This window comes from Sus scrofa, chromosome 14, assembly GCF_000003025.6.
Source record: "Sus scrofa isolate TJ Tabasco breed Duroc chromosome 14, Sscrofa11.1, whole genome shotgun sequence".
Lineage (NCBI taxonomy): Eukaryota > Metazoa > Chordata > Mammalia > Artiodactyla > Suidae > Sus > Sus scrofa.
Window position 1 is genome coordinate 7,809,017 of NC_010456.5, and position 13,248 is coordinate 7,822,264.

The 13,248-nt window shown below is 47.0% G+C and overlaps 1 protein-coding gene across 1 annotated transcript; it reads right to left on the bottom strand.

The window, feature by feature from the left end:
- On the bottom strand, positions 2,184-6,537 carry NKX2-6 (NK2 homeobox 6). The gene is made up of 2 exons (XM_003483390.3): positions 6,261-6,537; positions 2,184-2,812 (listed from the first exon to the last, which is right to left on the bottom strand). Exons 1-2 carry the CDS (start codon positions 6,535-6,537, stop codon positions 2,184-2,186), a joined length of 906 nt encoding a protein of 301 aa, XP_003483438.3.

Here is a 13,248-nt window from a genome sequence, read left to right on the forward strand (position 1 = left end):
ATGTCCTTGGGTTGCAAGAGGGTGGGTGAGGAAAGGCATTTATTAATTTCCTGTGTTGCACCAAGTATTTTGCTAGTTTCATATGATGATGACCTGCATTCCCAGGTAAGGACTTTACTCAAAGGATTTTTAAAAACTAACATATAATCTTTTAGAATCTGACCTTGGGAAAATTGACTACAACTCACCGAACAACGGAGGACCATACAGATGGTTACTCAGTGGCAGCCTTGAGCTTAAACTCAACTGTCATGAGGTTAGTGTCCACAAATAATTGTAAGGAATACTCCCTCCCCCCCGCCAAAGTGAAAGAAGAAGAATACTGTATGACAGTTTTCTGTGATGGAAATTTCAACTCTAATCTCTATTTTTTTATGTCTTAGCTTAATTAACTAAGGGGTATTTGTTAAGATTTCCCAATTTAAATAAATAAATACATACTGTACTTTTTAATCCCCAGGATATAACACTAGCTATAATTGAAAGATACGGCAGGGTGTTTCTAAATACACTCTTTTTTTTTTGGCCTCCCCCACTGCATGTGGAAATTCCCAGGCCAGGGATTGAACCTGTACCACCACAGTGACCCAAGCGACGGGATCCTTAATCAGCTGCATCAAAAAAGATCTCCTAAATACAATTTTATTAACAGGTTTTTTTTAAATGGAGAAATAAAAAAGAGATGAAAACAAAAAGGAGAGAAAATGTGATGAAATGATAGTAAGGAAAAACTGTGAATAATTGCCCTGTTTTTAATGTAAACATAACATTTAAGAGATAAGCTGTCAATAGTTAGGCGGAGTTTACATAGGACCAAACAGTTCCTGTTTCCCACATTCACAGAAAACAACCATGGCAGATTCAGCAATGAGAACATGTGGGGCCAATACAATTTAATTAAACATTAGAATTTATTAAATAATAGAATTTAACTTTTGATAAAGTGATGGTCCAGGGGATAAAGAAGCAGAGTTCTTCATTGTCTCAAAAATGATATCCAAGAAAAAAGAGCCTGATTTTCCTGCTAGTACCTGCCAAAGACAACTTTCTTATTAGATTCCATATTCCCATTAATAAAGTGAGTTAATTTTCAGTCTTCAGTTTATATGACTTTGGACATATTTGCATACGGGGAAGTTTTAATTTCCTCTGAAGTTCCGGCTTCCCACCCATCGCGTTAGGACTTGTGGACAAGTGGAGACCCCTTCCTTGATTCCCCCATTAGAAACCTACTATCTTCTGAAAGAAAACCTATAGGGACAGGGTGGGAGGGGGTGATGAGAGAAGAAATCCAGCAGAGCTGGATCCCAGTTTTGTCTCCCTGGGGAATCCTGTATGTACTGAAGACTCAGAACTTCTGGATTTCATTGTTTTAGTTTGATTTGAAATTTAGAGGTAATGGCGAGGTGAAGAGATTTTAATGGCCTACGCACTAGGCAAAAACACACACAAGTGTATTTAGTCTACTTAAGATGCTGAGCTGTATACAAGAGATAATATGCACTTTCAGTGAGGGGAGAACTAGAACGTGGTGGAGTCCTTCTGAGAGTAATTGTGGCCTCAGAAAAAAAGGGCACCACTGGATTAAGACTGAGTCCCAGAGAGCACAGCCCTGCAGGGTGAAGGGCTGGGCGCAGGTTACACCACAGGTACCAGGACAGCCTTCCTGATCTCCCGGGTCCTCCTCTTCCAGGCTCTTCATCCCCCTTCCCCTGCGTCTCTCTTTTTCTCCTTCTTCCCACACCTAATGCCTTGAACTGGGGATTCAAGGCCCTCTAGAGTCCCCCTGTCACCACCTTCCCCAGGCCCCAGGGCTGCAGCGCACAAATTAAAGAGCCTTTCAGCGCCTGGGTTTGAGCCCCCAGAAGTCACCTGCCTCAGCACTGCTGTAACACCTGAAACTGCCAGCCACTCTCTATTTGGCTTCCCTCCCGCGCGGTGCTGCTTCGCGGGCGGCTGGCCAAGGCCCGGCGTTAGGTCTTTTGGGAGAAAAACTCCCCCGGATCTTTCAGCTGGATGGATCATCGGGAGCAATTCGCGGTCCAGGGGATCGCTTGGGAGAGATGTGCCATCAGGTCGCCTTTTCCATCCACGGCGGCGGCCCCTCATCCCTGTCGTGATCTGCTGGCGCAAAGGTGAGGAAGGAGCATCAGACCAGGGTGGTCTATCCGAGCCAAGATGCCTCACCAGGCCCTAACACCTTGCAGCGTGCCGGGCAGGTGACCCTGCAGGTTGGCGCTCGGCCCACCAGCGCAGAAGCCCGCGCCGGTCTGGGGTGCTGGGGGCGCGGGGCTGCAAGACGCGCCCGTGTAGCTACCACTGTAGCCAGCGCTGTAAGAAGCGCCAGCGTAGCCGCCGTAACAGGAATAGGGCGCCGCGGCCGCACGGTAGGGGCCTGGGAAGGCGGGCGCAGCCGGACCCAGGCAAGGCTTGCCATCCCGCACCAGCACGGGCACCGCGACCCGGCGCGGCGCTAGGGGGTGGCCGGCCATTTCCAGGGACTTGTCCTGGCGCTGTCTCTTGCACTTGTAGCGCCGGTTCTGGAACCAGATCTTGACCTGCGTGGACGTGAGCTGCAGCGCGCTGGCCAGGTGCTCCCGCTCGGGCGCCGACAGGTACCGCTGCTGCTTGAAGCGCCGCTCCAGCGCCAGTACCTGCGCCTGCGAGAAGAGCACGCGCGGCTTTCGCCGGGGCCGCGGCTTGGGATGCCCTGAGAAGTCCCCGCCCGCACCGCTGCCGCTGCCGCTGTCGCCCACGCTGCGCTCCGGCACCAGGGTTCCGCCGGGCGGCGAGGCTGCGCTGAGGCCAGGCTCTAAATGCACAGGAAGGAACAACATCAGCGCCAGCCGAAGGCTCACTTAACGCAGTTTTCAGGGGACACACTTCTCCCCTGGTAGCCTTCACTTCGCTACCACGTCTCTCCCTTTTGCTGACCCCTCTCCCTGTCCCAGGCAGTCTGAATATTCCTTCCCCCCAAGCTCTGTCGATTTTGAACCTGCTGAGACATAACGCAGATTGCAGCTCTCCATGGCTCCCAGTGTACAGCCGTTTCCCCAGGGGTAGACTCTTGATCAAGAGTCTGAGCTTCAATAAACAACAAGGTCCTACTGTGTAGCACAGGGAACTATGATCAATATCCTGGGATAAACCATAATAGAAAAATATTAAAAAGAATCTTTATATGTGTATAACTGAGTCACTTTGCTGTACAGAGAAATCAACACAACACTGGGAAATCAACCATACTTCAGGAAAAATTTAAAAAATTTTAAAATAGTCTAAGCTTCATTTTTCTTTAGAATGCCTGTATCTGGGCTGTTCACTATGATTCCTCTTCTAAAGTGTGAACGAGTTTGGGAAATTTTTGCAGCAAGCCTGTTAGAGACTGACTTTGGATTGTTCTTGATGGAGAGAGAGAGAGAGAGGAGCAAAACTCAGTGACATGCTTGCTAAGAGTCTCCTGTCTGCCTGGTTATCCGTAATGGTCAGGAGTGTTTCTTTCTCTCTCTCTCTCTCTCTCTCTCTCTCTCTCTCTCTCTTTTTTTTTTTTTTTTTTGTCTTTTTAGGGCCACACCCGAGGCATATGGAGGTTTCCAGTCTAGGGGTCTAATCAGAGCTGCTGCTGCTGGCCTACGCCACAAGCCAGAGCAACGCCAGATCTGAGCTGCATCTGCGACCTACACCACAGCTCACCGCTGGATCCTTAACCCACTGAGCAAGGCCAGGGATCGAACCTGCAACCTCATGGTTCCTAGTCGGATTCATTTCCACTGCACCACGATGGGAACTCCCAGGTATGCTTCTTGCATTATCTGGCTTTAAGTCCAAGGTGGGGTGGGGGGCTCCAGTACCCTTGTCTATGTGTCATCAAGTGCTCCACAGGCACCAGGGACCTATCCCAGCTTTCTTGGACATGATGCTCTATAATTCAAATTAACAAAATAAAAGAAAACAAAACATTGTCTGGCTCTTCACTCTTAGACTTGGAAACTGAGGTTCTCTTCTGCGGGAAGAATAAAGTTGAGATCCACATTTGGCTTTATAAAAAAGGGCCTTTTTCTCCTTTGGGGTCTCCCTGGCCAGCGGATGGCATAGTCTTCTCCCTGATTTCCTCTTTGGGAGGGGCAGTGCCCTGGAAGACCACCCCAGGGCAGCTGTGCTCCGAGCCCACCTCGGTGCAACCTTTCCTTTCCCTCATTGCTCCAGTCTTGGCAAAGCTCTGTTTTTAATCCAGGGAAGGTAGGAAGGACGATGAGTTTTCATGGAAACTCATGCCGGGAGAAAACCTGGAACGTGGAGGGATACAAGCCCGAGGGGGCAGGGGAGAGGCAGAGCAGGACACACCTAAGTAGAGCGGGTGCTGCTTAGAACCCAACTCCATATCCACAGCCCTGCTGGCACAATCTCCCTTGGCGGGGGTGGGGTAGGGTTAGGACTGTTTGATATTTACATTTGAGAAAATAAAACCTTCCTTCGGAGAAGCCTGTATTCAGACAAACCGAGGACATCTCTCTGAGCAAAGAGGAAAAATATTGGGAGAGTTTGTTTTCTTAGCAAGTGGAGAAGTAAGAGCTGGCCTTCAGCGACTCCGTGGAACAAGCAGGAGCCCATTTGGGAGGCACTGACCATGCAGACCCAGGGGCTTTGGGGCATCTCACACCCTCCTTGTCATAGTCTGGAGCCCCCTCTGGCCCTGCCCTGAAAGTAAGGTGGGTCTGCTGGGGGGTGGAGGTGTGCAGAGTCCCCAGGAAGGTCCCTTCCCCACGCTATCAGTGGCTGCTATAGCCCTGGTCTTGTCCTGGAGCTGGGAGCAATCCCTTCTCAGAGTCCAGCGAAGCCTCATAAGACATGCTGCCCCATAAGACATGCTGCCCAGAGTGGTGGGTGCCATCGGCTTCCAGGCTACGGCAGTGGTCAGACCCTTTCTCAGCAAAGCCAAAGTGGACAGTGAGTTAGCTGAGCAGAGCTGAGGGAGTTTAGTGTTTGAAAAATTCACAGGTTTCTCTGTGAACACAGCAAAGTTTAATGTTCTCCAGGCTCCTGCAGTCAGTGAATAACCAGCCTGCAAGCAGATAACTCAGAACTAGCATCTTTATTTTCTTCATGTAGTCAGTTTGAGACTCAAATGGAGGGGTGGTGGCACAGCCTGGGAGAGGACTCCAGACTGGTGAGGTGCCTCTCTGGAGCCCCCAGACCCACATGGAGGCTGCCTACAGAGGCACAGAGGTTTGGCGAGAGAAGGAGTGGTTTTTTCATCCCTCGGAATAGGAATATCGAGTCTCTCCTGTCTAAGCTTCCTGGGTCCCAAGAACCAGCCCTCATTATCTGCCTGTTTCCTTCCTGCTGCTGGAGGCAGGTGCAGGGACTATATCGCATGAGGTTTCACCTTCGGAGAGTGACTGGGAGCTCAGAGTCCATAGGAGTGGTCTCCCAGAGCAGCCAAAACCCCAGCTACCCTTGCCATGCTCCCAGACACCAGGAACCCACCACCAGGGCCTACAGAGCTGTCCAGACATCACCTCTCTTTCTCTCTCTCCTTTTTTTTTTTTTTAGGGCCACACTCAAGGTGTCTGGAAGTAGGTCACAACCAGAGCAACGCAGGATCTGAGCCGTGTCTGTGACCTACACCGCAGCTAACGCCAACGCCAACGTCAGATCCTTAACCCACTGAGGGAGGCCAGGGATGGAACAGCAACCTCATGGTTCCTAGTCGGATTTGTTTCCGCTGTGCCGCAATGGCAGAAGAATGAGTAGGCTGGCCAGGCCACTGGGCAAGCCCCAAGAAAAAATGGGGCTGAGATTGACCCCAGTTTCCATTCCCAAGGCGCCCCACTGCTCTGATCACCACACTTGGGCCGACGGTTTAGGGTAGAGAGATGCGGAGATGTCGGGAAAAGCTGGTGGTGAAGGAGCCCAGCTAAGATGCTGTAGAGCGTTTTGCTGTAAGAAAGAGAAGCTGGTGTTGCTGGGAACTGAGGCTGTGTGTGCTGTGATGTGTTGGTGTGAGTCAAAGGACAGGCTGTGGAAACAGAGAGGCCCAAAATTCAGGACCTCATTTTCGGTAGCGTGTCTGGAGGAGGGGTGGAGGCAGCGCAGAGTCCTGTATGTTGGCCTTTGCAAGTGAAGGAAAATGGGGCGAGGCCCTCGGAGCCAGGAAGACCAGAAGGTGTGTGTTCCCCAACTTTACTCGCACCAGTTGTTAGTGATCCAGCCCCACCCCTTCGTCTCCCCTAGGAGCCAAGATCTGTGCGTGTACTTACGTGGCTCGCCCACCGGCTCAGCGTCCATCTCTGTGAGAGTCTCACAGGGACCTCCAGGAGGCTCCGCCCCCTTCTGCCTTCTGTCGCTGTCGCCGAAGCTACCCGTGCAGGGAACCTCCGACTCTCGCTGTTCTGGAATCCGTCGTAGGTACTGAGAGTTTCCCCCGCTCCTCCGTGGCCCTCGGAATTGCAAGACCTCGGGACCGATTTGCTCACTCTCCAGCCTCAGGATGTCGTTGACCGAAAAGGGAGTGGAGGTGACAGGGTTCAGAAGCATCATGGAGGCAAAGGCGGCGGAGCTGGGGCGTCCCGGGTCCCCGTAGAGCGCAGCGCTGCGAGCTTTCCACTTTGTCGCTGCAGACACCTCAGACCCAAGGCAGACGTCCAGCGTCTCGGACTGAGCCTGCCTCTGGGCCATCCCTGCCTGCCAGGGGACCAGAGCGCAGTGACCAGACCGCGGACCCCTATTGGTTTCCGCAGAAACCACGTGCTAAGCATCTCCCGCCCCCACCCCCTGCCCTCTACCCCCAGCGCTTTCTTCTCACACCCTTCCAATTCCTCTTCAATCCCTAGAAACCAACCATCAGGAAGATTTGGGTACTTAACAAGCAAGGAGCACGGTGGAGAGAGTGCGCGGCACGTAACTTGGTGAATATGGTACAAACCGGAGCTTTCGAGATCAACTCTGGGTCCCCCTGGACTCTCCTAGAGGATGTGCGGGGATGCGGAAGGAACCCTTGCTCTGCAAGCCAAGCGGGTTGATCCCGCGGCTGGGAGTTCTGTCTGGGCGCAGAGGTTGGACCGCGGAATATTGGGCCTTAACACTCCGCAGCCCAGTCTGAGGTGGAGTCCGGAGAGCCGGGATCCGCCACTTCCCAGAAGGAGCAACTCAACCCCGAGCGAAGAAAGGGCATAGGGCTTGTCCTCTGGGAGCTCCAGCTTCGGTACCGGCTCTCTGCGAGCGGGCGGGGAGATGGAACCGCCGGGGTGTACGTGCCAGACAGGAACTCACCTTGCCTTTCACGATTACAAGTTCTTTCTTTTCTTCCCCTTTATCCTCAGAGGTTGATTGTCTTGAGCGTGCTTGCTTGTGTGTATGAAAGCGGCACCCCACTAAGGGGAGGGAAGTTTTTGACCAGCATCAGATCTTCAAAAATGCTACCTTGGACTCAGCCGGCACCGCGTGTAGGGAGGCAGTGTATGTACCCTGGTCATGGACTTGCAGGTGGAATCAAAAGGTCTACCCCCCACCCCCCCCATCCCCCATCCCGGTCCCCTGACACATCGCTACTGCGCACTTTGGGCAAAGTATTTGCTTCCAGTCTTAGGCTTAATTTAAAAAATGGAGATAAGAATACGCCCATCATAGGATGATTGTGAGAATTAAATGAGATAATGTGCATGAAACCATCAGCGATTGTTGCTACTCAGGCTAAGTGGTTCAGTCAAACATGATTGGGGTCAGCAGTTACTACAGCACCGAATGTAAAAAGTTTAAAAAATTTTTTTTAATCAAAACGAGATCTCACTAGAGTTCTTTTTGGAATTTCAGATGATTTTTTTCTTAAATAAACCTTCTTAGGATAATTCGATATTATAAGATCTAATTCGACATTATTCTTTCCTGAAATTCAGATAAAGTACACATCTCCCCAGTCTGGTGGGCACAAAATGTCTTGCTTTTGCAAGAATTGAATTAAAAATTCATGCACATTCTCGGTAAATTTGATGGTTTAGCCAAAAAAGATTTTCTTATATATCACAGCATTTAATATTTACCTCAAAGATATAGCTGAGTGTTTCCAGTTTCCTTTCTCTTTTTCTTTCCTTTCCTTTTCTTTTTTTTTTCAGTAATAAGTAACAATCAGAAAGGTTAACTCTGGAGGTGGCCCCAGCTTGTCAATGGCAGGCTGTGCTGGAACTCCAGTTTCCGCCAAAAGAGAACCCCCCCATCCCTTCCCCTGAAAGAGACATTGCTTGTCCTCAGAGACATCAAAATCTTTCAATGACCCTTGAATTTATTTAAACTTTGCTTTCTTAAATTATAAAAGTCATGCATATTTTGGAGAAAAATAAGGAACAGTTGAAAAGTAAACAAGATCCATTCAGAGATGATATTTTAGCTCATGTCTTTATATATTTTTTCATGAATGAGTTCATAAGATATATGTGAACTTGTTTAACTTTACAACATAAGCATGTCTGGTTTCATTAAAGAGTTTTACAAGTATGTTTTTAAATGGTAATATAATAGTCCATGTTATGGGTAAACCATAATAGGCTGCTTATACTTTTAGATTAGTGGGAAAAAATTTTTTCTGTGGCTGTAATGAAAGCTTCAGAGAATATCTTTGTGCCTTCATCTTGGGCAACATTTTGGATTTTTCCTCAGGATAAATAGGTAGAATAAACATAAATATATATGTTTAAACATAAATATATATATATATATAAATAGAATAAATATGAATGAAATATTTTAATGTTTCTAAAACATATCCTACGATTTCCTAGAAAAAATGTATTATGGTATCTGCCTTTCTCTTCCCAGAGGTGCAAGCTATTGTATTTACAACAACCATCCCGGGCACCGGAAAGTGGGCCAATTTAGAACGTTTCTGTTCAGCGCCCGCGGTGTAGGCACTCCACCCCCTCTGCTCCGGGGGTCTGTTCAGTCTTCGACTTTATAAAGGTATGGCTGAGGGGTAGGGGTGACACACCGATTAAAAACTTTAAACCACAAACCTCCAGAGCGTTATTCTAGGCTGGAATTTTCCCGGCGAACTGTCGCGCTCTAGGAAGTCATAGAAGGAAGGACAACTTGGGAGAAATTGACATTAGCAGCTTCGAGTTCAAATCCTGCTCTCGGGTCGCCGGGTTAGCCTTTCTTTCCTAGTTTACAGAGAACATCAAATGAGATTTTGAACGTGGCAAGGATTCCTAACCCTCCACAAGCGCTGCAAACTGGAATCTTCGTTACCTAAAAGGACTCAGGCTCCCAGGGACAAACTTGGAGAGCGGGACCCTCATCTGGCTCGCCCACCGCGGAGGTGGACGAGCCTAGCCTTCCGCCGCGCTGAGCAACCGGCTCGGAAGCTGCACCTCCGCGCTGGGGTCTGGGGTCCCGGTGCGCTCTGCTCCCCGCGGTGTTGCGCTGCGGGAGTCACTGCCTGTGGCTCAGGACCCCCGGGCGCGGAGACTTCTCGGCTAAAGGCCGGGCTTCTGCTTCTCCTCCGTTTCTCCCCTTCCAGCGCCCGGGAGCACTGTGCGCGTCGGAGAATCGAACCGATGGCGCAGATCTTCAGTGTCAAAGGATTGCAGCCGGGTTAGGGACAGCTCAAGCACCCGGCCGCTTGCAGGAGCTCGGGCTTCGGGGAGGGGAAGGGTGCAGTTAGGCCCAAGAGCCCCCGGGAGTAACCTGGAGTCCTGGGGGCTCTCAGGTTGGATCGGTGCAACCAGGTTAAGGGGGTGCCCAAGGTATGTGTTTGTGTGCCTTGCGCTTGAGTGGAGAATTCGTCACGTCTCGTCTTAAAATAAGATGGAGCGGGCTGTCCCAGGGGCGTGAGCCGAGCGAAGCTGCCTCACTCTACTCGGCTTACACAATAAAACGTTCAAAAAATACTAGGTCCACAAACGTGGTTTGAGCGCCTACCATGGGCTGCTTCCGCTCAAGGTCTGAACAAACTGAATAAATGAGGGGTGTCAGTCCTTTTATTTTATCCCAATCTTAGAGGGAAGACAGAAATCAGTCCCGTGCAGTGTGATACCTGCTGCGTGCATACGGAATTTGTGCACAATATGTGTTCAACCTCTTCCCACCCGCCGTTAATGAGTTCTTTTCTCCTTCTATTTCAGACTTTCTCAAAATTATTCCTTTTTTAAGATTCGATACAGGACAGGCGACTCCCAGCAAAGTCTGGCACTTGGGCCCTTGGGCTTGCAGAAAATCACCTGTCCCTAAGGTCTAAATATCTGCATTAGACTGGACTAGGGCTCTGGGTCTGTTGTCACAGCTGTATCCCCAGGACCTTGTTGGGTAAAGGAATATGCCTTGCTCTGCCAGTGATGGTCCCTGAGATCCCCTGGTCCAGTGGAGTTTGGCCACTCTTTTGGTGACACTTCTGCTTCGCCATGGTTTCTTTTGCTGGGACTCATTTAAAAATATAACAATAGCTTGTTTATTTTTTGAGTATGTGAAACATAACATAATTCTAAAAGTCAAAATTATGCAAAAAGAAGTGGCCACACACCTTTATCCTTTCTATTCCTGTTCTTCTGCCTTTCCTGGTTTGTGTATACACTCCCAATCTCATCAGTTTTTTTTTTTTCTTCTTCATCTCTGTGTGTGTGTTGCACAAATGAGCAGCTACACGTGTATAGTTCCTATTTCTCCTTCTTCCTTAGCTGACAAGATAGCATAATATGGGTACTCTTTCTTGTTGGTACAAAGCAGTGACATTTATTAGGATTTTTGTGTTGGTATTATTGCTTCTCATTGGTCCCAGTGGATGGCGGCTGCTTTATAACACAGGATGTCACAGCTGCAACGATGATCTCCACGCACTTTCTACCTTCCTCTCCTTTGCTCAGAATAAGCTATCCATGTGTACAGTGTACTCAGGACACTGAGATCTCCCAGGATTCAGGACAGCGTAGATCTTCATGACCTTTTTTTTTAACAGAGCAGCTAATTATACTTTTAAAGTAAACCCTTTGCAAACAACTCATTGAATTTTCTCATTTTTTTTCTTTAAAATGATGGCTTCTCATGTTTTATTTTAGCCTAAATATCTTAATTTTGCAGATAAAGAACACAGGTGGTCCAAAACCACACAGCCACCAGAAGAAAATTCGGATCCAGTTTTCTCACTACTGTTGCTAGTTTTCTTTCTGCTATATTCCTGTGTTACAAACATAAAGCCGTCTCCCTCACCTCTGCTGACCCACTTTAATTCCCTCAAGAGTAGAAAGAAAGATTTGAAAGAAAAAAAAAACTGGGAAAAATTTGGCAAAAATAATTGGATTATTTTATGGATAATTTTATTTTTGATTTGTTATCCAAATTTATATCTCAACTCACAGATTCTCACAATAACTCTGTGAGGTGTGTAAAGCAGCTATTCTTTCTAGTTTACAAAGGAAGAACTCAAGACAAAGAAAGATTAACAAACCGGTTTTGAGTCACATATGTCTCCTTTTCATGTCACATTTTCAATATGGTGCTCTTTCCTTTAAAATACACAGACAAAGATTAATGCAGTTGCTTAGTTATAATCTTTTCTTCTGTTCCTTTCTTGGCTCAGTACTTCCTTGTACATTTGTTTCTAAGAAAAATTCACTCTGACTTTTTCAATGTCATTGAGGTATTACTTCAATATTTTCCAAATTATTCCATTCAATTCAGTAGAATTTTCTCAGTGCTCATCATATATGGGGAAGGTAACCATGACAATCTATCATCTGAAGCAGGACACTTTAAAGAGAAAGGAAGTAGTCACTGGATGGGATGCAGGCATAAACCACAGCTGTCCCAAGGAAACCAGGACATATGGTCACCCTACTTTGCAAACACTCAGGACACAAAGATTAATAGCACACATCCCAGAATCCTCCAGGAGTATCCAGTCCAGGAAGAGAGAAGAAAGCTGGACCTTTATTGTGGAATGGCTTTAATGTGTCTGATTTCACCTACTTGATGAAGGAAAACATTTCCATTTATAAAGACGTTCTCATCATCAAAATCTATGATGTGGATCTTATTATTATATTTAATGAACGGATTGATCACCGGGGCATGCTTTTTTTATGCTGCCACAAGGCAGGCACACCTGCAGTCACATACTTAAACCCTCTCACTGGCACAAGCCCCTCCCCAGAATGAGAGCTGCTCCCAGTAACAATTTATTTTAATAAATACTCTTTCCCGATTTGTCTTTTTGACTTAACAGTATATCCTGGAAATCACACCCTATTGGTTCAAAGAGACCTTTCTTACTCTTTTTCTCAGTTGCCTAGTACTTCATAGTATGGCTGTACCATTGTTTATCCAACTGCATTGAACTAGCACTCAGGTTTTCCCTGTACTTTGCAATTACAAGCAATGTCATAATGGATGATGTTGCTAATGCAGTTTTATACTGCTAGAGCATCTTCAGAGCAGAGTCCTAGAAGTGGGATTTAGGGTTAGGAGTAAATGCATATATAATTTATTTCGGTTTGCCAAATTCCCCTCCAGAATGGTTGCACAGGCTTGCATTCCACCAGCAATATATGAGAGCCCCTGCCTTTCCTGAAGTGTCCTGGTCGAAAGACTCGATTATACTGTTTAGTTGTCACCAATCTAATAGGTGAGAAATGGTCCACAGTGTTTTTTTCTTGTGTTATTTTTTTCTTTTTTGCTCACTGTTGTTTTAATTTGCATTTCTCTATGAATGAAATGGAATATCTTTTTATATGTTTAAGGAATACGTGCATGTGTGTATCTATGCATATACATGTATAAATATATACAACTTTAAAAACACATGAGTATATATACATAAATACACACACATTTAAGTTCTATTTTCTCCCCATTTTCTATCATATTTTAAGTTTTCTAAATACATTAGTGACTTTGGCTATCTGTGCTCTATGTTACAAAATTTTTCTCCTGTTTGTCAGTCGTCTTTTAACTTCTTTTCTGGTGCTTTTTGTCATGCATTTTAAAATGTAGTCATGTGTACTGATCTTTTCTTTTATTATCTCTAGATTTGTGTCCTCGTGAGAAAAACTCTTCCTATACCAAGGTTCATCACCCATATTTTCTTCTAGTATTTGTACATTTTCGTTGTTCGTTTTAAAATTTATTTGGAGTGCATTCCAGTATATGGTGTGAGTTGAGGATCTAATACTATCTTTTCCCAAATGGCTATTTTGGGATCATTTAACAGTTTGCCTGAGAATGACTTTCAGAGGCGCTCTCTGCAAACCTCTGAAAAATCTGCGG